Below are 26,967 nucleotides of genomic sequence, written 5' to 3'. Positions count from 1 at the left end.
TGCCATCTAAAACCTGCTGGATCGGGAACACCAATATTATGCAACATAAAAGCAGCCAGAGTATTGAATACTAGGAGTGTGCATTGCATATGAATCTGACGATACAATTCGCATGACATGATACAATATATCCCGATACTAAACAATATAATATACATTGTGATATATCGGGATATCAATAATTACAAATGTCTCCTTTACAATTACAAAATGGTATGAAATACAATTGATTTCATTTTTTTTTAAACTTTCAACTTGGGAGAGCAAGTAAATGTTAATTAACTGTAATTCAAGTACAATTATCAAAAACAAGTGGTATGTTTATGAAACTGTGAAATTATATTTTTCAGAAAAGTGTAACTTTTGCTTCTACAACAGATTAAGATTCTGTGAAGGTCTTATTTTTATTATTATTATTATTATTATTATTATTATTATTTTTTTTTTTTTTTTTTTTAAGTAACCACATACATCTATGAAAGTGCCCAGTATGTTTTATGAAAATAAAGTGTGATCAACTTCCAAACTAAATGCGTTGAAGAGTGATGTAGTTTACCAAGGTCTAATGTATTTCACTGACACCTGGTGACCGGGTGTTTACGTGTTATACATGTTAGCGCAACTAAATTTTTTTTTTTTTTAAAAAAACATGATTTAAAAAATCAATTTAAATTTTTTTTTTTGGCTGAATATGATTATCGTGCTTTGAAATATTGCGATATATTGCCAAATACTTTCCTTACACCATTATCGAGTACTAACACAAACCCCGGGAGAACATGCAATTTACACACAGAAAAGTTTGAAGTTCGACCCATGATCATCTTGCTTTAAAATAAAATGTCTACTTGCCTAGAGATGAAATTAAGAAATAGACAAAATGATTAAGGTAATCAGGAAACCATTTAAAAAAAAATCTAAGTTCTGTAAATCCATGATAGAATTCAAAATGAAAAATACAAGCACATTTCATATTAATGGGCTGCTTTTAAAGGTCCCATAAATTTCTTCATCAACTCACCCCACATTCCCCCTCCCTCTCTTCACTCCCCCCTCCTCTGCCTCTCCATCCTTTTTTGCCCACAGTCAGCCAGTGGCCTAGTTTCACAGTGCAGAAGGTTTGTTATCATCACCCCCGACCCCTCTACCACCCAAACAAAACAATTGTAATATAGAAACACAAAAGCATTCAAAGCAGCTCATAGTCAAAGCCTACAAAACCTAAAAAAAGAAATACAGTACATGCCTCCACTTACTGTATGATTTGCATTGTGCAGAGTTGTCCAACTGTAGTATACGTCTACGATTGTTGAGCACAGCATATTTGCACAAAAACAGCAGCAGACTCCCACGCACACACTCAAACTCACCGCTTCACTCGCTTCATTGCGTTGCACCTATGTTTCCGTTTCTTTGCAGCACATACATAACATATGGCTTTGAGCTGAACACACCTGCTCCCTGTCATAAAACATGCAGTTATGTGTTCACAAGAGAGCATTAAATATGTATCTACTCATGTGCAATTAACACTGTAATTATTGGCAGACGTGCTTTAGGAATAATACTTTTGTGTTTAAAGAAATATATAGGCTGCATTGTTTTCGAGGAAAATATTATCAACCATAATCAGAAGACAAGAATTATGTAAAAGTATGAAAGGCCTAAGGACATTAGAAGAGAGCAATACTAATTATACATCATGAAATAAACATATATCTGTACATACTGTGAGTCACATGTATCAGTTTGTGTCCCCTTATATTGTCTGAACAAGTGTTAGCTTTCCTTTGACCCATGTTATATCATGTGACAGCCAGTGTAGGATGTTGTCCTGCAGGCTGCTGGATGAAAACGTATCCATCTGGGATCTCACAGTGTCACGACCATCTCTATTATTACTAGCAATGACTCAGAGCCTGGGTTCATTGCTGACTCAATGCAAATAAAGAAACTTTGATAATATGCACTTGGAAATATGCTCCGTACCCCCACACTGTGAGGTTCAGGGTTTACTCAGTCAAAGAAACATGAATGTTTGGTTTTATACCAATGAGAAAACACGCTACTGTCAAAGAGGTCAGGCTTAAGTCTGTACTCACGTTACTGTAATTGAGTTGCTTTTATTGGTACTTTTTTGAGTATATTTCCAAATTAGTCATTTTACTTATACTTAAGTACATTTTAAAACAAGTAAAGCAATTTGTAACATTTCTACACCGAACCGTTACTGAGCAAATTATTATTTTTTTGGTTTTAAAATGATCAACGGACATTGTGAAGCTACAAAAAAATGAAATAAACAAACAACAATCAAATGCATCACATCATAGCCAACCAAGATTAAAAGTAATTAAAAGCATTGAATGCTGGTTATTTTCTCAGAGCGACACCAGGAGAAGAACTGCTTATCTACACTGTTTACTGTATGCAAGGGAACCGTGGGGTGAAAGTAACTAGTAACTTTTATTTTGATTACTATTTAATTGAGCTCCTTTTTACTTGTACTTGAGTACAATTTCAATCAAATAACAGTACTTCTACTTGAGTAGGATAATATAAGTACTATTTACACCACTGGCAACGCTACCACAGAGGGAATAAATTGAAAAATGTTCTCAAAGTGGCACATTTATACTGAACAAAAACATAACTGCACAAACCAAAAACGCTAAGGTAAATTGATCTATAGTGAAACATACTCACCAATAGTGTTTTATTAGTTACAGTAGTCCCTCGCTATATCGCAGTTCACCATTCGCAGCGTTGGTGTTTGGCAGATTTTTTACAGTGCAATTTTGAATGCATTTTTTTTACAGCGTATGAACGTCCATTGTGTTCTGCGTCCTGATTGGCTACTGCTGCGTTCACCCACCAGCGACACATACAACTCGGTGAGTTTCACTGCCTAATGAAGCGTGGAGCTGTGCTCCTTTTTCTCCTCTCATAAACATAAACCACCAGTGAAAAAAGCCGGTGTGATTAGCGGCTAATGCTATCCTAGCTCAGTGCTACAGTGATAACTTTTACCTGCTACTTTCAACCCCTCGCTGATTCTCCTCCACACCAAATCCTTCCTAGTCCAGTCCCTGTTATAAAGGCCGTGTCATACAGCTCCATGTGGTCACACACAGCTTCTACTCCATGGTTGAATGGGTGAACAGACCGGTTTCCGTGTTGACGGCCTGACGTCATCGTCAACAAAGACTGAACGTGTTCGGCATCAATGTCTGAGCGCTAGCAGTGTGACTCTGAAGTGCTGTATGTTTGAAAACAGGTTTATGTTTTAAAATCTACGAAGGTTTGAACTTTGAGAGTGTTTAAACAAGAGAGAAATGTTCATTCTTGTCTGACAAAAGTGTATAAAGTGTGTGGTGAGGGGTTTGACAGCCTTAAACATGTATAATAATTGTAAATAAAATAAATCTGACTACTTAGCTGATTTCGCCTATTGCAGGTTATTTTTAGAACGTAACCCCCGCGATAAACGAGGAACGACTGTTTTTGTTTTGCTCAATTCTGGTGACCCACTTCCCATTGACCACTCCCTGTGAGATTACCCTGAGCTCCACAGAGCACAATAAAGAGTTGGTCAAGCATCGTGACCAATACACAGACACTTATTGCAGCTGGATCAATAAAAGGCCACTCTGAAATGTGCATTTTTGTCACTAGTCACATTGCCACAGTTGTCACAAGTCATGAGGGAGTGTGTCATTGGCCTTATGGAAGCTGACATATCTGTCACGCAGCCATGTCAACACACCTGAATGTGCATCACTCCACCATCAGCCAGTTGAAAAGTCGATTCAGAGCACTGTGAATCATCGTCAACACCTTTAGGATGTTCTGGATCAGCGAGTCAGACAATGTGTTCCGGTTCCAGGAAATAAGCTCAGACTCTGAGTTGTGCTGCATGAGGAATGGGACAATATTCCACAGGCCACTATTGACAAGTTAACTCTATGTGCCAGAGATGTGCCGCTTTATGTGATGCCGATGGTGGACACACTTGGTACTGAGTGCTGTGTACTCTACCGACTGACCCTCGGTGGGTTTATAACTGTGCTCACTAAATTGTTAGACATGTTTCTGCTGCTTTAGTAATCAGGCAAGAATAAAATCATTTTGATTTGATTAACTTTATTTTATTTCAAACATGAAGACAAACAGCAGTGCATTTACCAGAGTGAGAAAATTATAACAATAGTAATAACGAGAACTGCAAGCAGTTTCCAGGCCCCGCTGGCTTGGCCCCCTAAAACTAATGATTAAGAAATCAAAATCAAAAATCAAACAAAGCAAAGAGAGAACAAATAGTTACAAAATCCTGCAACTGAAGAGTGTACATGTTCAAAAAGGAGTAGGAGGAAATATAAACTTATATGATCCTATACCCCATGTAATATCTGCTACTATACTTTTTTTCTCACGTGATAGGTCAGTCATTGGCCAGTTTAGGTCATGTGGCTAAGACAAAACCTAACCGTAAACTTAACCTTAACCCTAAAATTTGTTGCAATACAGGGTTATAACCGAACCCTAAGTTGCTACGTATGTGTATTTCGGTAAACTTACCAATAGCACCGGGGGTTGTCCGTACGGCAACCGTGAAAATAGACACTTTCTATGTTTAAATTGCTTTAAATTCAGACAATTTTTTTTATTTCCACACACAAACAGTTCCACGACCTGGTGCCACTTACTGACACACAAACTCTTTTTTTGTCCTTGTGTGCCGTTGTTAACATTGCTTTAAATGCTATTTGACTTGTTTGAAAAGCTACAATTTCTGATAATGTAGGTCATTTTGATTCAGTGAATAGTGGCACAGTGTGAATCAAAAAAAAAAAAAAAAAATCGGAATAAAATCACCTCGTGCGTTTATATTTTTTTTCAGTGTACATAATTCAGAGTACATGTAGATCTATAATCAGCTGTTGATTAGATTGTTATTAGTACTAAATGCAGATTAATAATGAATCTGAACACACATCTTGTGGTCACTTTGGAAAATCTTATAGCCCAAACACAATTTAGGTTCATACAAAATACACAGAAATACAGTGGCCAACATGTCCTCAAATAGCATACATTAAAATATAGTGTATTCTGGACTAAGGAGAAGTGAAAGCAGCCCAGCTCATGGCCATAAAGGCTGTTAGTATAAATTTTGAGGCTCCTCTTGTTGGCCAGACTACTTATGTCCGTATTGGTCTGGAGCCAGCCTGACATCTATGTCAGGGACATTAAGACAGTCTTTATTATCTGGTATCAAAGGCCAGATTGGCGAGGAACCAGAAAGAGAAAGGTCAGGCCATCTTAACCCAATGACTAATTTGTTCTCAGGAGCAAAAGCTCCATTTAACAGCGTATAGGTAAAGCCTTTCAGAATAGGCCTAAAACACAGAGGAATTGTCTGTTTTCTGAGACCAGTCACTTTTCTCTGTCTCTCCTTTTATGTATGTAATTTCTATATAATTCTGCATACATGCTACAAAGACATGCTATTTTCCTCTCCTTGTTTTATTTGTTGGTGTGTTTGTTTTATATTATGCCTTAATCTAGACAGAGCTCAAAATAATGCGGAGGATGGATGCCATTGTGTTCTTATTTTTAAAGAAAGATTACATTTAAATAACCCTCAATGCATATCTACCTTAAGTATTTTACATGCATTGTTTTTTATAGTTTAGCTTTTAAAGCTGAATTAAGTAACTTGCGCTTGGCGCTCCCCCTAAAGGTCCCTTTTAGTTACGTCACTGTCGTAAACACTCCGCACCCCCCGCCGCCTGCCCCACCCCACAGCTACATGCACACCTTTGTTTGTGTGCTGACAAAGCGGCTCTGAAAACGGATGGGTGGATGGATAGATAGATAGATACAGTAGATAGATAGATAGATAGATAGATAGATAGATAGATAGATAGATAGATAGATAGATAGATAGATAGATAGATAGATAGATAGATAGATAGATAGATAAATAGATAGATAGATAGATAGATATTTGTGTGTGTGCTGCCTGATGGAGTGCTGGGTTGTGAGTGTGTGTGCGTGCCTGTTGCCGCGATGACAGTGTGTGTGATTGCGGTGTGTTGCTGCTGAGCTGTCACTGCATGGAATTGCTCTGTTCATCGGACAAAGGTCTTCTCTGCTTTTTTTGGCTGGCTCTGCCATCATATAAGAGAGCAGGGAGAGATGAAAGACCCCCCAATCACCCCATAAACAATTGTATCACCCTCACAGGGACTATGAGAAGGATTTATTAAGGTGAAAAAGTTCTGCTTTAATGTAAAGTAAGAAGTAAAAATTTTATTTTTTGTGCAATAGGTCAGAGGTTTTGCTGTGCTGGGATTTATAGCGCAGCCTGTTTTGGTATAGTTTTCTTTTTGAAATATTGAATATTTAAATGTACAACTGCCCCAACAGTACTTTTAACTGATATAATCCACATGCAAACACTAATTTAAGTCATATACAGATGGTTTAGACCAACCTTTCTGAAACTGTGAGCTACTTCATAGTTACTGTATAGTCCAAAGGGCTACCAGTTAGAAAAGCACTTCTTGAATACTAAACGGTTTCACTATAATTAGAGGGTAAGATAATAAGGAAGGTTAGCAGTAACTTAAAAAGCTATTAAATGTTGAGGTTTCAACATGAAACACTTTATTTCTCCTAATTTATGCAATTGTTTCATTTTCAAAATCCACCTTGCGTTTTTAAAAATGTGTCTTGTAGATAATATATTATATATAACATACCACTGACCATACACCAGATATGCAATAATTAAAAACATTAATCCCAATGTTTCAGTGAAAAAATACATTAAAAATGGTTCATTTAAAACTAAAACTTTATCAGCAGTATTTAACTTTACAAAGTAACTACATCTCTCATGTATTCAGCTTTATGAGTTTGAATCCTGGAGAGTAAATCAGATTTTAGATGGAGCTAAAGGGCACCTCACATGGTTCATGTGGGCTACCTGGTGCGAACGGACACCATGTTGGTGACCCCTGGTTTAGAACAGTTCATTAAAGCTAAATTGAAAGACATCAAAACTATCACCTTTGGGAGGTTTAAATTTTGAGTTTAGCAGTAGATGAAAGAATGATACCATCCATCCATCCATCCATCCATCTTCCTCCTGAGCGGAGGTGGCGTAAGGGTTAAGGCTTGTAATCGGAGGATCACCGGTTTGAATTCAACCTGGGCACATCACCGTGGGATGTTGAGCAAGTCCCTTAACCCTCTACCTGCTCGTGTTTTACGTCCCTTTGGATATAAGCTTCTGCTAAACAAAATTGTAATCTTGTAATCCTCCAAATGCTTCCTGTGAATGTCTGCCCAATCCAAAGATATAATTTCATCAGTGAGTCCATGGGTCAGCCTTGTAGTCATTTCCCAGTCTGCTATGCCTGTTACACTTTATTAAAAGCCTTCTCACTAGCTCCTGTCTGTGTGAGGAATGTGTCAGCTCTGGGACACTCTCCCAGTGGGTTAAATGTCTCATTTCCATTGCAATTAGCAAGCTCCACAATCCAATTTGTCTGTTTGTATCTGTATTTAAGCCTTGACTGGCAACGACAAGGCTGTGTTCAAACTCCTCCCGTTCTCATCATCCCTGTCCCCAGAACTCATTAGAAGACTCTGAGATTCTTAAACCTTTACCCTTGAGCTTGGTTTCCTCCCAAACAGACGCCAACAGTTTATGTGAATGTTTTATTTTGAAGTATTGGTAAACTCCGACTTTGAGATGCTGAAATGCAAAGCCACTACTTCACACTGTTAGATCTTGCGATGGTGCCAAAAAAGTGTTGCTTCTGGAACGTAATGATTGACAGTCCATGGCTCGTACAGATTGTCTGAGCAGACAGGGGGATTTTGATCCTAATGGCAAACACACCATGTATAACACACAGACACTGAGGATGCTTAGAAGAGCTACTTATTTATTTATCATTTGCTGACAGTTTTTTGACCCTTCACAAACTGGAACGCTACCAGGTTTATCCTTTAGTTTTAGATGAAAAAAATGACGCCTTATACCAGATGTATCCTGCAAAACAAAAACAGTCAACTCTTTTTCTTTTTCGGCTTTTGCATCACTAGAGCTGAATTATCCACATGGAATAAAGGACATCAAGATGACATAAGTCAACATGTTTGAGACTCTAATTATAGTTCATCCGGAAAATATATCACATGCAATATGTCCTTGAATGGGATTAAAAGCAGTGATCTGCACATCCAACGTAGAAATAAATTACCGGAGACCCTGTTGTTAAAAAAAAAAAAATCCTGTCTGATCAGAGATTTATTTTATCCACTGCACATTTTCATTACTAACCACAGTCACATCTGTCAAGGTGAAATGTAATTTCAGGATTTACCCTCTGGCACCGAATATATTCATAGACAGCCAAAATGGCTAAAAGGTACAGGAAATTACAAACAAATAAACAGAACACTTTCACCTGAGCAGAAAGAAGCAATGATAAATAGGAAGAAACCTCAGCCAGAAACAAAAACACAAAATGTGCTGAAAAAAAATAATTACAATATCCAGTGTTTTACAATGTGATGCCTTTCATTGCATTCAAGTTTTAATAAGTTTAGGCACTAATTTTCCATTATGATTGAATACAGATTAATTTACGTGCAGTAGTGGCAATAGGTAACTCAATTAATTGTAGGAAGCATGACTTTGGAAAGTAATTATATCTGGTTCAAAATGGGTAAATTGTCCCTGAAATGAAATGAAAATGGGTAATCTGAAACAGAAACTCTGAGGCTCTAGATAAGATGAGATATGGAATGATAAAATAGGACAAGATCGATAAGATAGAGCAAGTCAACCGAGTCAGAAAGAGGAAGTATTAAATTGAACTCAGTACAAATATAGCAAAAATGGTAGAGAAGAGAACCAAACAATGGCCGAAAAATCTTACACTTTAGGTAACTAAAAATGTTCCGTAACACTTTACTTGAAGTTTTACACATATAACGCTGACACTACGCTGTCATTAGCATGACTAAGGTGTTATGAAGGCTGTCATTAAAGTGTTGTTTGCTAAATTACGACACCTTTGGAGCTATGTTGGCATTTTTTGGGTTAGGTGAAGGGATCTAGTGGGGTTAGGGCTAAGGTTAGGGCAGTGGTGTAGTCATGATTTTTCTAGTGAGTATACTGTGTTTTACTAATGCACTGGAGAGAAAATTGGCAGAGAAAAAAAACCTTATGATGTGCTATGTGTGTATGGGCCACAGACATATGACACAGACAAGGCATCGCGAGGGATAAAATGTGAACTACAGATCGTCATCATGTTTTAATCCGTGACGATCTAATATCGTCAGATCGCACACCCATGAGGCATGCTTTGCGTCTCCTGTATGCTGCTTGTCGCTTGCTTTCTTGTTTCTCCCTCCACCCACATTCGAGAATCACCCAATCAAAACACACTAATCTTTGGGTACTCTGGAAGGCCAGGATGACACACACACACACACACACACACACACAGTGTGCACATCTGCGGGCGGCACTGGTAGCTGGCTCCTGTCCGCTTTTGAAAAAACGGGGTAAATTAAGCGCTCTGTTTATTTACACTGTTACCAATCACAGGGCAATTTGTAGTGGGTATCTGGAAATTCTTGGGCTTTCTTAGTGGTTATGCTTAGGGTATAGACTACAATACTGGGTTCGGTTAATTAAGGATTAGGGTAACAAATGACACATAATGACAGCCTTCATGGCACCTCATTCAGGCTAATGACACGTGTCATATTAATATCTAATGCCAGCCTTATGTATAAAACTTTAAGTAAAGTGTTACCAAATAGTCTCATCTTCAACTTACATAAAACGGCAACATTCACACTACAATTGTGATTGTAAACTTGGGTTTGTATCTTATCAAAGGGGAGAGGCGACTTTAACAGTGTGAGTATGCAGCTTTAAAGTGTAGGAACCAAAAGGAAATGAACCTTTGGGTGGTCCTGTCTAATCTGGTTGCATCCTTCCACCTGTGTAGCACACCCACTGATACTCTTGGCTGCTCTACTCTTCGAGGTTTTTCACGCTGTGATTGTCTCTCACTCAGCTTAGCTAGACTCAGATAGGATAAACTCCAAGCAACCACGACCTGATTTGCTCTTTCAGAAAAGTGGCTGGTTAATCTGAAGCCATATTAGGGAGGTTCATCAGAGTTTCCAAATGTGTGTGTAGAATTGATGTCTCTTGCCAGGGGGATGGTGTCAGGTTCTGTTTGGTTTTAGATGTCTGTAGCCCTTGTGGTCCTCTTTTTGTTCTGTAAGTCTTTATTGGTTTGGTTTAGTTTCCATTATAGTTCTAGCTTCATGTGTAGACTCTTGTCACTGTGCGTCCGAGGTTTTCCTGCTGGTGTCTCCTCCTACCAGTGATGTCAGTGTATTTGGGTGGTTAGCGATTCGCTGCCTCATGACTTCCACCCAGGTGGGGCCCTGTTTCCAATCAAGCCTCTCTCACGATTGAGTGTCTGAGTGTCTGGACCCAGAATGAGGCATCTATTATCAAAATCAGATCTGGAACTGGTCATACACGCATTTATATCATCTCGTATTGACTACTGTAATTCTGTTTTTACATGTTTTAATAAGTCGACCCTAAACAGACTCCAGATCGTTCAGAACGCTGCTGCCAGACTTTTAACTGGTGCTTCTAGAACATCCCATATTACCCCATTCTTGCTACTCTGCACTGGCTTCCAGTTAAGTTTCGCATAGAATATAAAATTTTAGTTCTCACGTTCCGAGCATTACATGGTCAGGTCCCTAAATATATCTCGGACTTGTTGTGCCCCTACTCATCAGGGCGATGCCTTCGGTCTTCAGGTCAGGGTCTCCTAAAGACCCCAAAAACTAAATTTAAGACCAGAGGAGACCTGGTGTTCCAGGCTGTAGCTCCCAGACTCTGGAATAACCTGCAACAGTCTCTCAGGGAGCTCAACTGTGTGGTCACTTTTAAAAAACTGCTGAAGACTACACTTTACAGTAAAGCTTTTAGTTACTGGATTTTAATTTTTATTTGTCCTTTAATGTTGCTGTTCTTATGATGTTTATGCACTCTTGTTTTATTATTCTATTGTGTTGCACTTGTACCACAACTCTGTACAGCACTTTTGTACCCTGCGCCCTGGTTTCCCCGTGCCTCCTTTGGATTTTTTTTTTTTGTAATTAAAATGGACTCCTATTATGAACGTTACGCCTGCCGACTGCCTGATTCTCTCTCTACACTTGGGTTATCCCATGTGATCCAGAAATCATTCTGTGTCCAGACACTCAGCTAATTAGTGAGGGAGGCTTGATTGGGAACGAGCCACACCTGGGTGGAAACATGAGGCCACTAATCACTCACAACCCAAACACACTGACATCCCTTGCAGTTGGATACACGAGCACAAAGACCTGGGAACACAAAGGCAAGAATGAACACATTAAACTAGAACTATAATGGAAACTAAACAGAACCAACAAAGATGTACAGAACAAAAAGAGGACCACAAGGGCTACAGACAACTAAAACTAAACAGAACATGACAAATGGTGTCTTTTCCAAAATGTACCGTACCATGCTCCCTCAGTTAGCTGATCTAGCTTCCCTTAAAGCTGCAGTTTGTAGAATGCTCTCTCCCCTCTCTTTTGATTACTTTGCTTCCCTTACCGTTATCTTTGTGAACGCTTTTAATGACTTTTTTCTCAATAGACACATTGTGACAAATGTATGGATTTTTTCTTGCGTTATTGGAGATTTTTTCTGGTGTTTTAGAGACTCTGACATGAATACACATCACTCTGTAGTTACTACCCTGAGCAGCGGCTGCTGCCGTCAGCTCCTCCCCACCTGAGAGCACCTGAGGGTCCGTTTCTCCTGAATATGTTTGTGCCTTTAAACTGTTGCTTATGCACCTCTGCCTGGCTTTTACCGCTTGATTTGCAGTGTAACTGAATTTACTCCCGATGGTATGTTAATGCGCCTGACTTCAGTCGATCAGCCAATAGCAACGCCCAAAACAGCTCATGGAGCACACGTGTTTGTAGAGATATCTCTGATTGGCTGACATCCAGCATTACGCTCCTGGATTTCTAAACGTCATTTACAGAGCCAGGAGAAGGAGAATAGATTCACTGTTAACTCAGAACACTTTGGATTACAATACGCTCAAATATTTTGTTAGTTAGTTAGTTTTTTTCTTCGGTCATTGTGAACATCCAGATCTAAGGTCATTCAAAGATCCCACACATTACACGACAGGAAAAAAAAATATGTATACATTAAGAATGTCAACCGCTAAATGATGCCTGACCGAAAGGGGTTTAAGCTGAAGTCTAGACTTATTTTGCCTAACCCCTTTTACAACTGAAACACTACTGTATGTCCAAAGATGACACAATTATACAGTTTCTCTCATACCAACGATGGTAACATGTAAGCACAAAACTTGAACTTCAACAATCAAAATTATATTAAGCATCCACGATCAACTTCTTTTCTAATGTTTCATTCAAGTGTTCTATACTTCTCTATAATATTTAACTTGTACATTTTCTTAAATGCATGAATAGTTTTGGAGCCCTTAAGTTGTATAGGTAGACCGTTCCATAGATCAACTCCTTTGACTGATAAACATGATTATGAATTTTTGACCAAATCGATGCCAAAAAAAAATAAAAAACTTACATACTCCTTTAAGGCACTGTGGGGGCACATTTGTAAAATAACTCAAGAACCAGTTTGGAAGTTTTCGTTCAATCTTATGGATAGTTTGCTACAAAACCCTCATGACGGAATGTTTCATACAATGGAGCTAAACACAGTCATGGTAGCAACATGCAAAGGTGTGTTAAAGTATTTATTTTTTTTTATCTAGAGTCGACATTGTTTATTCCTGACACATTTTCTATCTGTCAATATTTCACATGAATGACTTGAATCAGTGAAGTATTCCTCTGTTTTTTTGAGGCATCTCAGTTACAGTTTTTCCAAATATCAAGCCATGTTCCGCTGTAATTTTCCAGCTTGTTCAATTTTCACAAGCAAAAAAAAAAAAAAAGGAGCTTTCTTTCTGCGTGGTTTAACACACAGGATTAACCGTTATTCTAACCCGAGTGGCTTATACCCAAGCTCTCAGTTGCATCTGTCCTAGTTCGGTTATCTTACTGCCCCATGTTGCACCATGGCACCGTTACACCTGACCTTCTGCTCAGTCATCCAAGAAAGACAAGAGTGGATCTTGATTGTGGTAATGCAGTGGTCAGTTGGGAGGGCATAGGGGCTCTGCTCTATTTAGCCCCAGACCTTGGGGCCCCTTGGTCATGCTCCAGTGCTTCACTTCTTTCTCTTCTGAACCATCCAAGAAACAGATATTATGATGTCATGCATGAGCTGCCATGGATGACAGCGATCCAGACATCACACAGGAACAAAGAGAATGGATGCAAATGTAACCGAGAAGGTCAGACAGGACGTCAAAAAGAGAGAGAGAGGCAAAAAAAAAAAAACAACAACAAAGGCTAGTTGAGGAGCTTGCAAAGAGAACACAGTGATAAAATATGAATCATAGATCAAACATGGGATGTAGTCTCAACCATCAGCAACCTTCTTATTCTCTAGCTTTACATTCTGCCTGTACTGCTACTGTTCACTTTTTACATTAATGTATTTGCCAAGAACTGTACTTTTGTTGTTTATTTCATTGTTTTTACTAACCTGAATACTTTTAATTTCCCTGCGGATTAAAGTTTCCGTTTTTCTATTCATCTATCCACCTATCTTTCCATCATCCATCCACTTACCTACCCATCCATCCATTTATTTATCTACTCTATCTATCCATCCATCTATCTATCTATCTACAGTAATATATAAGATGTTTTCAAGGGGTCATCTTCTGATCGAGAGGTTGGGGGTTTGGGGTTCGATCCCAGTCTATACCTGTCAAAGTGTTGTCGTTTGTGTGTGAATGGGTGAATGAGTTGATATTGGAAAGTGTTTTGCGACTACTTCAGTGTAGAGAAGCATTATATAAATCAAGTCCATTCACCATATTGACAAAGTTTCTGTTTATTTTTTTTGTTTTCATCATCTTAAGTGTTCCCTAAGTTTTTTGTGGGTCACTTGTCCCAGTTGTAATCAGGCCTCAATGATTTAGCTTGACACGGCCTGAGCACATCAGAATATGGCTCGAACACAGGTATTTATTTTAAGACAGAACCTGTTACAACCTGACACTATTTAAATCTGTGCACGCACACAGAACGGGTCTTTTATACATTTTTACAACATAATTTATTCATTTCCAGAGGCCAGCCTTTGATTCACCTCATCAGCATCCATTTGCGTATCTTTCTCACACTAATCGAAACCCATCACCTGATCTTGCTTGTGTAAAACATAGAAATTAAGACTAAACCCATCCAGTCTCGCCGGGTTCAGTCTTAGACAAAGATCTTCAGCTCTCACTTGTCCCAGTTTACTAATCACAGTACCCAGATATTCAGAATATTTATGACGATCTGCAGTGCAGCTATGTCCTGGTGTTTTAGTAAGTTTTACACTTATGATTAATTTTCATTTTTCTGAACCATTGATCGGTCCATCCGAGTGTCCCAGACTAGTTGAGCCGCGAACCATCGATCAGGAACCGCCAGCTCCAGCATCAAGACACCTGAAACAGAAAAGAGAGGGCGAGGAGAAGGCACAAACTGCAGAAAAAACATGATACACTCGTTCCTGGTGGTTAGGTTAACATTAAACATCTTGCGGCATCCTCCGTGCTCTGAAATGCTACCACTGCAGACGAGGTTTTGTCTTCTACTGGTTACACGTAATGATATATGGGGTGTAAATGGTGTGAAGCAGTGTGAGCAATATGATGGGTTATTAGCCTACGTCTACTGTAACTGAGCAGTTGTGAATTCAGGAAAGGTATTTTTTTCATTGTTGTTCCAGTATTTTTGTTTTTTAATTCCTTTTCCCATGCCATTTTAACTCTATCCGTTAATGTGAATGGTAAAAGAAAAGAAAAGACACAGAATTGGCCCCAAACAGAGATATGGCATTATTTGGATGTTCCACAGAGACACAGAACATTCTGACACACCTAAGGAGTCCTTTATTACTTGGAACTATTGTGGCCAAAAGACTCATTCTGAAGGAATCAACAACACCAACAACACCAACCATTAGAAATTGGCTGAGTGAGCTGGCCAATATACTGTAGTACATATGGAAAAGCATAGATTTATAAACTCTGGTGATCTGTATGAATGGGAAAGAAAATGGAACCCTCTTTTAGACTTTATCAATGTTGATAATATAAATATTGGACTTGAAATGGACAGGGAAAAGAGTAAAGGCTTTTTTTTGTTTTTTTTAATCTTGTCTCTATTATGTCAATTTATAAAGAATGAGCTCCTCTCCCCTCCTCTATGTTTGGATATGTTGGTGTGTGCTCCTATGTACTGTATATGGATGTATGTTAATGCTGTATGAATAAGGGAAAAGTATAAATGTATAAATATGTCTAAAGATATTTTTTCTCTATATCTTACTTACTAAAAATATTCAAAGGAGCAGTTATATGAAAAATTCACTTCATAATGGTTTTGCTCCAGTGAGATACATCCCTCAGAGGGCCAAAGTTGAAAAAGTTCTGTTTCCTCCCTTCCTTGTTATTCCACATTTTGTAAAAAGTCAGCTCCAAACGGCGAGTTGGATTTTTCTCACGTTGTGACGTCACATCAAGGAAACTCCTCCTCCTGACAATCCTGGCTCCTCCTACACTATAAGAACGTGAGCTCCTCTTTCTCAAACTACCTCACAGGTAAAACAAACACTGCGGTTTAATAAAGAATATACATTATATTTCATTGTCAGTAGTTTCTCGTTTATCGCAGGGTTACGTTCTACAAATAACCCGCAATAGGCAAAATCCACGAAGTAGTCAGCTTTATTTTTTACAATTATACATGTTTTAAGGTTGTAAAACCCCTCACCACACACTTTATACACTTTTGTCAGACAGGCATTAACATTTTCTCCCATTTCTCTCTTGTTTAAACACTCTCAAAGTTCAAACCTTTGTAAATTTTAAAACATAAACTTGTTTTCAAACATGCAGCACTTCAGAGTCGCACTGCTAGCGATCAGACATTCAGGTCAACTCGGACACCGGTCTGTTCACCCATTCAACCATGGAGTAGAAGCTGTGTGTGACCACCTAGAGCTGTATGACACGGCCTTTATAACCGGGACCGGACTGGGAAGGATTTGGCATGGAGGAGAGTCAGCGAGATCAAAGTTATCTCTGTAGTTTTCATCTTTGAAAGTTGGCACTGAGCTAGGATAGCATTAGCCGGCATAGCCGCTATTCACACCGGCTTTTTTCACTGGTGGTTTATGTTTATGAGAGGAGAAAAAGGAGCGCAGCTCCTTGCTTCAGCAGGCAGTGAAACTCACAGAGTTGGATCTGTCGCTGGTGGGCGGTGCTTCGCGTCAAACGCGCATATGAAGCGAGTGGGGACATATTTTGATCCTGCAAAACCTGCTGAATGTTTCGTGTGGCAGATGCGTCCGGTGCCGCAGAAGACCAATTCAGTGAGAATACAGCATTAGCCAATCAGGATGCAGAACACAATGCGCGTTCATACGCTGTAAAAAAAATGCACGCAAGATTGCACTGTAAAAAAAAATCCCCGAAACACCGAGGCTGTGAAAAGTGAACCGTGTTATAGTGAGGGACTACTGTATACGTAAAGCTAAATACACAAAATGTGTTCTCTGCATTTAACCCCTCCCTGAGGAGCAGTGGGCAGCCATGGTGTAGCGCCCAGGGAGCATTTCGGGTTAATGTAAGAGACTGATCATCCCATAGTGATGGACTCTGGAAAACAGGCGAGCTTGGGAAAATAAACCTCAAATACTATGTTGTTGGGGTTCTTAGAACAAGTGATGTGTGAAAAATAACAGTACTGGACCTTTAAATAAATAAAATAAATGTTTTAACGCAACAGTTTGATTTATCCAACTTAAGGAACTTTATTCCTTCCCTTTTTCTATATGTAGTCTATAAAGTCATACAGTATGTATGCATCAAGTATATTAAAATGAACAATGTGAAAAACACACCTTTGTCAACAGTGAAGGAATAACACCAGTGCATAAAGTGAGGCTAACCCTCTTATGGCCACAGAGAAATTATTAGCACGGGCACACACAAACACAACACAGTCATTCAAAACATGGAATCACAATCATCTCTAGCTGTGTTCGCCTCATCCCAAAGCCCTGTGTGAAGTGGAGAGGAATGAGTGTTGTGCCCCAACATTCATTCACCCTACACCGACTGCTCTCCAGGCAACAGGCCAAGATGAAGGCAATACACAACTCAAGAGTCTTCAAAAAACAGTTATACAGTGAGAAACGAGAGAGTGACTCTCCAGGAAATTGAGAAAGAAACAAATACAAAAGCTTGTGGAAAGATGAGAGGTGTGGAGAAGAGAATGCAGAAGTGAGGGGGTGGTGAGGGAAGAAGATATTGAAAGTCTTTTGAAGAGTGATAAGAAGCAAAATCAGAAAAAAGCATGGCCTTTAGGAGATCATTCTTTATGTGGTTTGCATATGACGAACTGTTTTTCAATCAAACAATTCCTTCGTTGTTTGCATTCAGCATTGTATTTGCACCTGTAGCCTATTAAGGTCATGCATATCCTTATGGGTTTCACACATCTATTGTAGGTGGGTGTGTACATATGCCCATGTGTTTCTGTGAGTGTTTCGTGTGTGCCTGTTAACACCTATTTATAGTGCACGGTGTGAATACAACTTTAATTCAATGCAAAGTAATGAAGTGCGTGCGTGCGTGCGTGCGTGTGTGTGTGTGGTGTTCTGCAGCTCCATTGACAGCTGCAGTGCAGAGAATTGTTCTTTAATTCAAAACGCAGCGACCCAAAACCCCCGTCATGCTCTCGTTAAATAACTGTTGCTATGGTGACCTGGTGCAGTTCAACCAAAGTGATGGTATATGTTGTACTCTGCTAGTCTTTTATTGCGACGCTTCGTTTTATGAAGCAAAGATTAATATTTTGCCACCATCCGATCATGTTGTCCATGTCTTGTTTTTTGCCGACTCGTGGGTCTTTAAAAGGTCCTTTGACTATTGTTAAGATCAGTGGTTCTCAACTATTTAGGCTCCTGACCCCCAAAATAAATCTTTCAGAGATAAGGGACCCCCACTGATTAATATCCGCTGCTTTACAGGAAGTTTATTTTCTATATAATCATTTTGAAAATGTAAATCATTGTTTTAATCAGAAGTAAAATGGGTTAAAAGTGTCCAAAAATGGAGTAAAAGGAGGTGAAATGGGTTTTTTTTTAAAACTACAGAAATGTATAATAAGTTACAAATTAGAGTGGCCAAAAACGGACAGAAAAATTAGTAGAAAGGGTTGAAAGTGTCAATATATGCTTGAAAGTGGCAGTAAAAAAGTAAGAACAATTTGTTTAAACTGGCAAATAATGGGCATGACAAATCGTGATTCTGGTTAAATTGGCAAAAATATGTTGGCATGAAATATGATGAAAACAGGTTAAAAGTGACAATAATGGGTCAACAAATGTGACATGGTAGGAAAGGTGGTAGAAAGGGTTTATAAGTGTGCAGGAAATGCATTGCATATTGATGGAGAAGTAGCAGAAGTGGGAGTAATGTTGCAAAAACGTATTAAAAGGAGCAAAAATGTGGCAAGAAAAAAGTTTGGTGTAGTTGCAAAAAAAGGGTAAAAATGATCAAAAATGGGCTTAAATTATCCGTAGTTCCTTGAAGGCATCTGGCGACCCCCTTCAGTGTCTCGCGACCCCAAGGTTGAGAACACATGGTTAAGATAATTGCAAACCAGCCTATTATTTTGAAGTAACTAAAAATTATGCAAACACATAATAATCTTTATCTAATGTCTTACATGTAAGTTTAAAAACAAACAGGTATAAGACAGTACTGCTAAGAAAACAAGCCAATGGTAAACACAATGCCCTTTAAGAAGGTCATCATTTCACTGCTAGCAGCTGCTCTAACTTAAACCGGTGTGGTATTTTCATTTTTTCTGAAAACACCATGACTCACACATGCCTTTTAGAGCCGCTAGAAGGACATGTAAGTGGTAGAAAATTAAACTGAGAGCCACATTGTTATTTCCATTTCATTTCTCGCTCTGTGTAATAAGCAAAAAGCTATTTTGTTTCCTTTTCGTTCTCCTTTTCTCCCTTTTTTTTTCTTCCAATTGCACAATTATTTCATTTCTTAGGAAAATTTGCACCCTGACATTTTGTATCTGCACCATTATATTGAAATGACATGTTTTACACCCTGGTATCAATCAATGATCTCTATTAGAAAAGGTTGGTCTGTTTATATTTAAAGTTTTTATTGGTACCATTTATTGTGTGGGCTAAATTAACAGTTTGAAACCTAAAACACACAATTAGTATATAATTTAATTACCACATAGTGTTTTACTACATGTCCTTTTAACCTATGAAATGTACTAGAAAGCCCAAAGAGCTCAGTCCAATTGTGTAATGAGCTGTAGCCTGAATGAATCGGACAGTAATTACACACAGATTGAATGAGAGGCATGGTGCTAGCATACTTTACACCTAATGAGTGTCTCCTCATTTTAGCTTGCCTTATTAGTGACCACAGTTCTTTGATCCCACAATTTAGGATGGTATCATCAACATCATCATGACCATAAAAGACGTGATCCCAACAAATAAACATATAGAGGCTTGGCTTCAAAGATCCTGTTGCTAATAGTTGATTGGAGAAATGGACTTGATTCAACTCTATCTGCTATTGATGTTCACAGGATGTGGCTCGAGATCAAGGAAGAGAGTTTCATCACTGTGTCTAATGAAGCAGAAAGCCCATGCAAATTTAATGTAAATGCCAAAAACAGGCGATTCTCTAAGTATCAGGTATAATTAGCCCTGTCAATCATAAGGGTGTTTCCATGGAAACAGTAGGGCTCAATCGAGGTCTGCGTTGTGAGTAACCCAGGGTTATATTGCATTACAGTTTTTCTCGAATGTCAGGACACATTTCAGGAAACTGCCCTCCATTTTCTCTAAACTCTAAACACAAAACACTTTTCTCAAGCTAGCTCCACAAAAACTCGCAGTCTCTTTACAAAACGAAACTCTCACTCCAAAACCCAAACTTTCACCACAAAACTGTTGCTCCTATGGCCAAAACCAAACTTTGACAACAAAATGGTCCTCACAGCTTGCAAAAATGTAAACACTATTGGATATCTATCACACACTTCAATAAAAATTGAAAACACAATGTTCAGGGTGTGATGTTCTCAGTACCCCATCATTTGTATAGTAATCACATCTGTATAGTAATCAATAGTAAGTCACAGATTATTTTTAGGGGAATAGAACCTCATTTATTGACAACCTGTACAAACATACTTTTTCCAAAACAAATTTCAAAAGAGAACAAAAGCATACATGGGGATACATGTCACAAATTCTTACAGTAAAGAGGTTCTATGGGGTCTGTGGGGGGGCCTGTGCAGGGGCCTGTGGGGGGGCCTGTGCGGGGGCCTGTGGGGGGGGCTGTGCGGGGGACTGTGCACGGGCCTGCGCATCACGTCGTCGGGTGGGGTCAGGCCACAGGACCTCGTCCACATCGCAGGCTATGTTTTCCCTCGCCAGGCAGCGGGGGAAGAAAGCTCTGGCATGCCGGACCCAGCCTGAGTAATCCCCCACATCATCACAGGCCAGGTCCATGGCCCTGAGGAGGTTCTCTCTACTATATGGTTGCCGGTCATACACCTTCCACCGCCATGATGAGAAGAACTCCTCTATGGGGTTGAGGAAAGGTGAGTAGGGTGGCAGACATACATTGAGGAATTGTTGGTGTATATTGAACCACTCTCTTATCTGGTTGGTGCGGTGAAAACTGACGTTGTCCCAGATGATGACATAGATGGGAGGAGGCTGTGCTGGAACCAGATTCTGCTGCTCACGGTCAATCAGGATGTCCCGTAGGTCTCCCAGGAATGTGAGGAGACGCTGGGTGTTGAAGGACCCAAGGAGAGCCTGCCTGTGGAGAAGCCCTTCTGAGGTCATGGCTGCACATAGGGAGATATTCCCCCCACGTTGGCCAGGAACGTCCACAATTGCTCTTTGGCCAATTATGTTACGGCCTCTCCTCCGTCTCTTGGTGAGGTTGAAGCCAGCCTCATCCAGGAAGATGTATTCATGTTGTCTCATCATGGCGTCCAACCCCAAGATTCTCTGTGGAAATGAATAGAGTATGGGTAGTGTCACAGAAGGAGTACTACAGTACACTGTGGGCTACTGTGCAGTACAGTGAGCTTGTACACCCACTGTACTGTGAACAATCAACATTGTATACCCGTATGTATACTTACTTGCACATACTGGAAACGTAGCTCTTTGATTCTGTCCGAGTTACGCTCAAAGGGAACTCTATAAGCTTGCTTCATGCGTAGCTTCTGGCGACGGAGGACTCTGTCTATGGTGGCCAAACTGACTCTGTCAATACCTCCAAAATTTATGTTGTCAGCTATGACTCTCTCCTTTATTTCCCTGAGTCTGATGATGTTGTTTTCCCGGACCATGTCCACAATGAGGATCTCTTGCTGTGCTGTAAATAGGGGAGCCCTTCCACCATGATGTGGCAATCTTTCAACCCTATAGAAACAAATATGCTTTCACTCTTCAAAAAAAGACTTACAATCTACAATACAAACATCAATGGAAATGTCCAGTCTCCCAAAGCAAACGTAATGTGGTGAAACCAATTTAGATTGTGGGCTACAAACATTTAGACAAAGTAACTACAGTACATACCTGTTGTGTTGTCTGAATGCCCGAATTATGGTGGACACTGAGAACCTGCTGAGGTTGGGTTGGACTCTTAGTCCAGCTTCTCTCAGTGACATTCCATGGACAATGACATGGTCAATGACAGTAGCTCGCATTTCATCTGTGATGATTGTACGTGGTTGTCTTGCTCTTCCTCCTTGCACTCCTCCTCTCCCTCCTCGCCCTCCTTGGCCTGCTCCTCGCCCTCCTCTGACACGAACTCCGCCTCTGTACATTCTGTTGCCGTTTGGCACCTTCAGCAAACTGTGCATCCTAAACTGGCCTATATAGGTGTTGTCACATCATTGGCAGGTGTCTTCAATTTTGAGTCGTTGTGCATTCTCAAGCGGCCAATATGGATGGTGTCACATGTGTCTTCAATTTTGAGTCACAGTGTTTAAGCAATGACACCCGTGCTTTCATTGTGTTCAACTTTTGATGTCTGAGTCTACCATTTTGCATTGTGTGAGCAAAAGTGTGTTTTAGCAAGTGTGAAAGTGTTTAGCATAAGTGTGAATGTGTTTAGAGCAGTGCAAATGTGTTTAGAGTTCTGCAACATGTGTTTTGGCAAATGCAAATGTGTTCAGAGTTTTGTGAAATTGGAGATTGAGGTGAAATGTGTTTATAGTTAAGCCAACTAGAGGCCAGATTTATTAAAGTGTTTAGGCAACTGGTCATTGTGCTCAGAGATCTAGAAATTGTGCTTTAGCAATCGAGAAAAACTGTAAAGGACCAGGCTGATGGAATGCTTTTTGGAGCCATGGTACACCTGTGGCTCCAAAAGGCATTTCATCTGATGAATTATTTAGAAATGGCCACGTTGTGGTGTAATACAGGAAAAGCACATTTCAGACTCATTTTTTTCATATATACTCACTTTCTTATTAACCACCACCTGTGTTCAGCCCTTCATGGGAATTAATTAGTAACTCTATGTCCTTAAAGGGGACATATCATGCTAAATCCACTTTTTTAGCCCTTAAATGCATTTTGTTGTATATTTAGAGTGCTTAGAAGTACAGAAAAAATCAAATTTGTCTCTTCAGGTGCTCCGTTGATATCTTTATATTCTGTTTTGCTCATATTTTTCAATCTTTTCGATTTTTCTATTCTCTATTACGTTTTTTGAACTATTACATCACAGTATTTGCAGCGGATCTGCCAAATTAGTACATCAACTCCAGGCCCAACACTTCGAGCAATCCGCCATTTTTATTTCTCGCTTTTATTTTGTAGTCCAAGCTCAAGGATGCTGAAGTTACGAGAGGATAAATCAAAATGTTTGGTTGTTGGATGTAGTAACCCACACGCTTCATTACACCGTCTCCCAGCATCAGAACCTTTTCACAGTGCCTGGTTGAGTTTTATTTTTTATGGAAATGTACCCACATCTGTGGGTAAGGTCATTTTTGTGTGCGCGAAGCACTTCAAGGATGACTGTTTCAGCAACCTCAGCCAGTATAAAGAAGGATTTGCCGAAAGACTTGGTCTGTTTGAGGGTTCAATTCCTTCTATCTTTGGAGACGACGAACAGAGCACTTCGGTAAGCTGTAAATAACACTAAAAAGTGTGATAAGACGTCCCTGTTATTGTTTTGTTAGCATTAGCAGTTGCTTAGCAGTTGCACCGTCTTTAGACTTCATATGTTAGCGCTGTGTGCTCGTTTTAGATCCTTGATGATATGGCCTACGTGATTTAATTTAAGTCTAAAGTTTTCATTAGTCATGTCATTTTGCCATTTTTGTCTTTGAAAAGACTGTATTAAAATACATTTCGTGACGTTAGCTTGGCGCTAGCGTTAGCTCGGTGCTTGTGTTAGCTCACTTGTTTGGGTTCTGCAGGTTCATCATCTTCATTTTCATCTCGCTCCGCTGGGTCAGACTCTGGCTCAAACATGTAAGGCTGGATGGACAAGTCTTCTGTTGTTGACATTTTGTAAATAACCTCTGAATAAAAAGTTTATGCGCCGCTACATAGCCGTATCTCTTCTATCAAACTACAAAAATGGCCGAGCAGGGTGGAGTTGAACCGAGTGTCACCTGAAGAGGGGGCGGGGTTTGAAGTGTCTCATTTGCATTTAAAGAGACTGCACCAAAACGAGTTGCTCTCAGAAGCACATCAGAAAAGGGGTAGAAAAGGGGCCTGTGGAGCTATAATAATGAGGAATTCAGACCCAAGCATTGCAGTTCCGCTTTATATAAACCACAACTGTATGATTTATATGTAAAAAGGAAGGATTTAAAACCATGATATGTCCCCTTTAATGTGGATTATAATAACCCTGTTACCTACTCTGCCTTCCACTGACATGAAGTATTTCATTTCAACTTCTCCTTACAACACACACAGGAAAGTGACCAATTTGAGCAATGATTTTCCAGATTATTTCTTTTAAAACCTTAAAGCTGCTGGATAGTGTTGTGGCAGTTTTGAATGGAATGAGACAGAGTCAAGTTGTAGGGTTTACTGGTCAGATGCGGACACAGGGTTTATTTGGTCAAAGGGTTTTAAAGGCAGAGGTTTCCATGTGTGTGTCCCAATGAATCTGTAGTTGTTCTGTGCTCTCAGGGTTTCTCATGCTGCTGATAGTGCTAAGCATAACAATGACAGAGTCTCTGAGAAGAGACCTTGGCAAATGTTATCAGTGTACGATGGTATCTGGCCTGCTTAGGGCAGTGTGACCTGTGCCAGGAGAGATTCTGTAATCACATATCAGATACGATGTATATTTGTATCAGATACAGTGGGGCAAAAAAGTATGTAGTCAGCCACCAACTATAAAATAAGTATTTGGTCAATAACAAAAGTTCATCTCATTACTTTGTAATGTACCCTTTGTTGGCAATGACAGAGGTCAAAGGTTTTCAGTAAGTTTTCACACACATTGCTGGTTTTTTGGCCCATTCCTCCATGCAGATCTCCTCTAGAGCAGTGATGTTTTGGGGCTGTTGCTGGCCACCACAGACTTTCAACTCCCTCCAAAGATTTTCTATGAGGTTGAGATCTGGAGACTGGCTAGGCCACTCCAGGACCTTGAAATGCTTCTTACAAAGCCACTCCTTTGTTGCCCGGGTGGTATGTTTGGGATCATTTTCATGCTGAAAGACCCAGCCACATTTCATCTTCAATGCCTTTGCTGATAGAAGGAGGTTTTCACTCAAAATCTCACAATGCATGGCCCCATTCATTCTTTCCTTTACACAGATCAGTTGTCCTTGTGCCTTTGCAGGGAAACAGCCCCAAAGCATGATGTTACCACCCCCATGCTTTACAGTAGGTATAGATTAAATGTTTATTTATTTTGGACCCACCCACTACAGGTCAACGACCCACTTCTGGATCTCGACCCACCAGTTGAGAATCACTGGTGTAGACCTCACAGATTAATAAATTAAAGCTCATTTGCTCGAGAAAAAAAATTATGTAAAAGGTTGAAAATTCCTCTTGAATGTTTGTTTTAATGTCTACGGTAAACTCTCTCCTATAGACGTTTCCTGTATTGCATTGTGGGATGTGGAGTCCTGTAGACAAATTCATAGAAGTGTTTTTCCTTCCATCTCACTGTGGTTTCTTGTGTTTCTTTGTCAGACAAGGAAGACAATGATTTGCTTGACACAATTTTTGTTCTAGTTTATCAACTCACTCCAGGGGACAATCGGGACATTTAATCTTGTCCGGATTTTGACTTTTCCATTTAGGCATCAAGATAAACATCTGCCATTGTTTTTCTGCAACTTTCAGACACTAGAAATGTGTTGGGAAGTCACTTTGGTAGAGTTTTAGGGGCAATAACAAAAAATCCCTGTAAGAATGAAGTGAAAACACTTTTATACATTGTTACGGCCCTGGCCTGTACTGTGGTGAGTCTGCTTGTTCTGGCTGCCGCTCCTCCTTGTTTCTCCGCGTTGCAGGTGCTGATTGGCTGTGTTTTGGCCCCGCCTGCTGGTATTGACTATTTCTGTCCACACCACTGGCTTTTTGACAGTTTTGAAGGATGCTGTCCATCAGTGTGGCTGCTGGCTCTCTCCTCAGCGGCATCCTCACTTATTATGCACCTCTAAGTATATTTTGATCCTTTGTTAGCCTTGGTTGTGGTTCTTTGTGTTCAAGCCTGGTTTTGTTGGCATTAAATCTTGCTTTGAACACCTTTAAGACAGTGTCGCCTCCCACCTTTGTGTCACAGCGTGAACGGCTGTAACATACATCCATGTATGGAACTCCACATCCCACAATGCAATGCGCAAAATTTTTTCCGCAATGTCAATTAGAGTTTGCAGTAGAGATCAAATCAAACTTATTAGGTGCAATTTCAACATTTTACATATTTTCTATGAGGCAGACACTATGGATTTATGTGATGAAAGCTTTAACTAATGACCTTGGCATGCTTAAGAAAATAATGTATTTGATGTTAAAAAAAAAAAAAAGTACGGTTGAGGCCAAATTTATTAGCCCCCCTTATGAAATAAGACAAAACTTTTAATTTCTCCATGGAAATGGCCAATAACATGTGTTTGTAGTGGATTTGTTTCCAGAATAACTAAGACTTGGTTAATAAGGTGTTTTGAAAGCAAGAATTCACATGGGGACCAATATTTTTCACCACTACATTTTTCTCTATATTTGATATAAAGTAAGCCTAGAATTGTATTTTATATTCCAAAATGTACCAAAAGCTACTAAATAGCACTGGTGAATGTTTGATTGTATCAAGTTTTATCAAAGCTGCAAACTTTGGGAAGAATTTTAGGAAAATGTTCCATAATTCTTGGGGCGCTAATAATTTTGCCCTCAACTTTCAGGGTATTCTGGGTTTAGTAGAATATGTTATTTATCAAATAGAAAATGTAAGGCAACATTAAGTCTGAATTAGAAAAGAAACTAAACTTGAATCACATCCTCCAACTGAGACGAATCTATACAGGAGTTCAGCTCTATTTGTCATATATTTCCCCTTAGAGACAGGTAACACGTCCCATATTCCTAATTACATAAATAGAGCCCCAAACACACAC

At 39.5% G+C, this 26,967-nt stretch overlaps 2 protein-coding genes across 2 annotated transcripts in view; one reads left to right on the top strand and one right to left on the bottom strand.

The window, feature by feature from the left end:
* The window catches only part of elfn2b (extracellular leucine-rich repeat and fibronectin type III domain containing 2b), a 138,166-nt gene that overhangs the window by 99,827 nt on the left and 11,372 nt on the right, over positions 1-26,967 (top strand). The window lies entirely within an intron of this gene.
* On the bottom strand, positions 20,567-22,676 carry LOC114468636 (uncharacterized). Its single transcript, XM_028455652.1, has 3 exons — positions 21,938-22,676; positions 21,496-21,778; positions 20,567-21,358 (listed from the first exon to the last, which is right to left on the bottom strand). Exons 1-3 carry the CDS (start codon positions 22,222-22,224, stop codon positions 20,606-20,608), a joined length of 1,323 nt encoding a protein of 440 aa, XP_028311453.1. The 5' UTR covers positions 22,225-22,676; the 3' UTR covers positions 20,567-20,605.

The sequence above is a fragment of the Gouania willdenowi genome, chromosome 8, assembly GCF_900634775.1.
Source record: "Gouania willdenowi chromosome 8, fGouWil2.1, whole genome shotgun sequence".
NCBI lineage: Eukaryota > Metazoa > Chordata > Actinopteri > Blenniiformes > Gobiesocidae > Gouania > Gouania willdenowi.
Note: the sequence above shows the minus strand (reverse complement) of the source record. Positions and strands in the feature narration are given on the sequence as shown.

Excerpts from the sequence above, each read along its gene's own strand:
- LOC114468636 (XM_028455652.1), bottom strand. The coding sequence starts at position 22,224 with ATGCACAGTTTGCTGAAGGTGCCAAACGGCAACAGAATGTACAGAGGC. Across the intron at positions 21,779-21,937 it reads GCATTCAGACAACACAACAG|GGTTGAAAGATTGCCACATC; the intron begins GTATGTACTGTA and ends TTGTTTCTATAG. Across the intron at positions 21,359-21,495 it reads TACGTTTCCAGTATGTGCAA|AGAATCTTGGGGTTGGACGC; the intron begins GTAAGTATACAT and ends TCATTTCCACAG.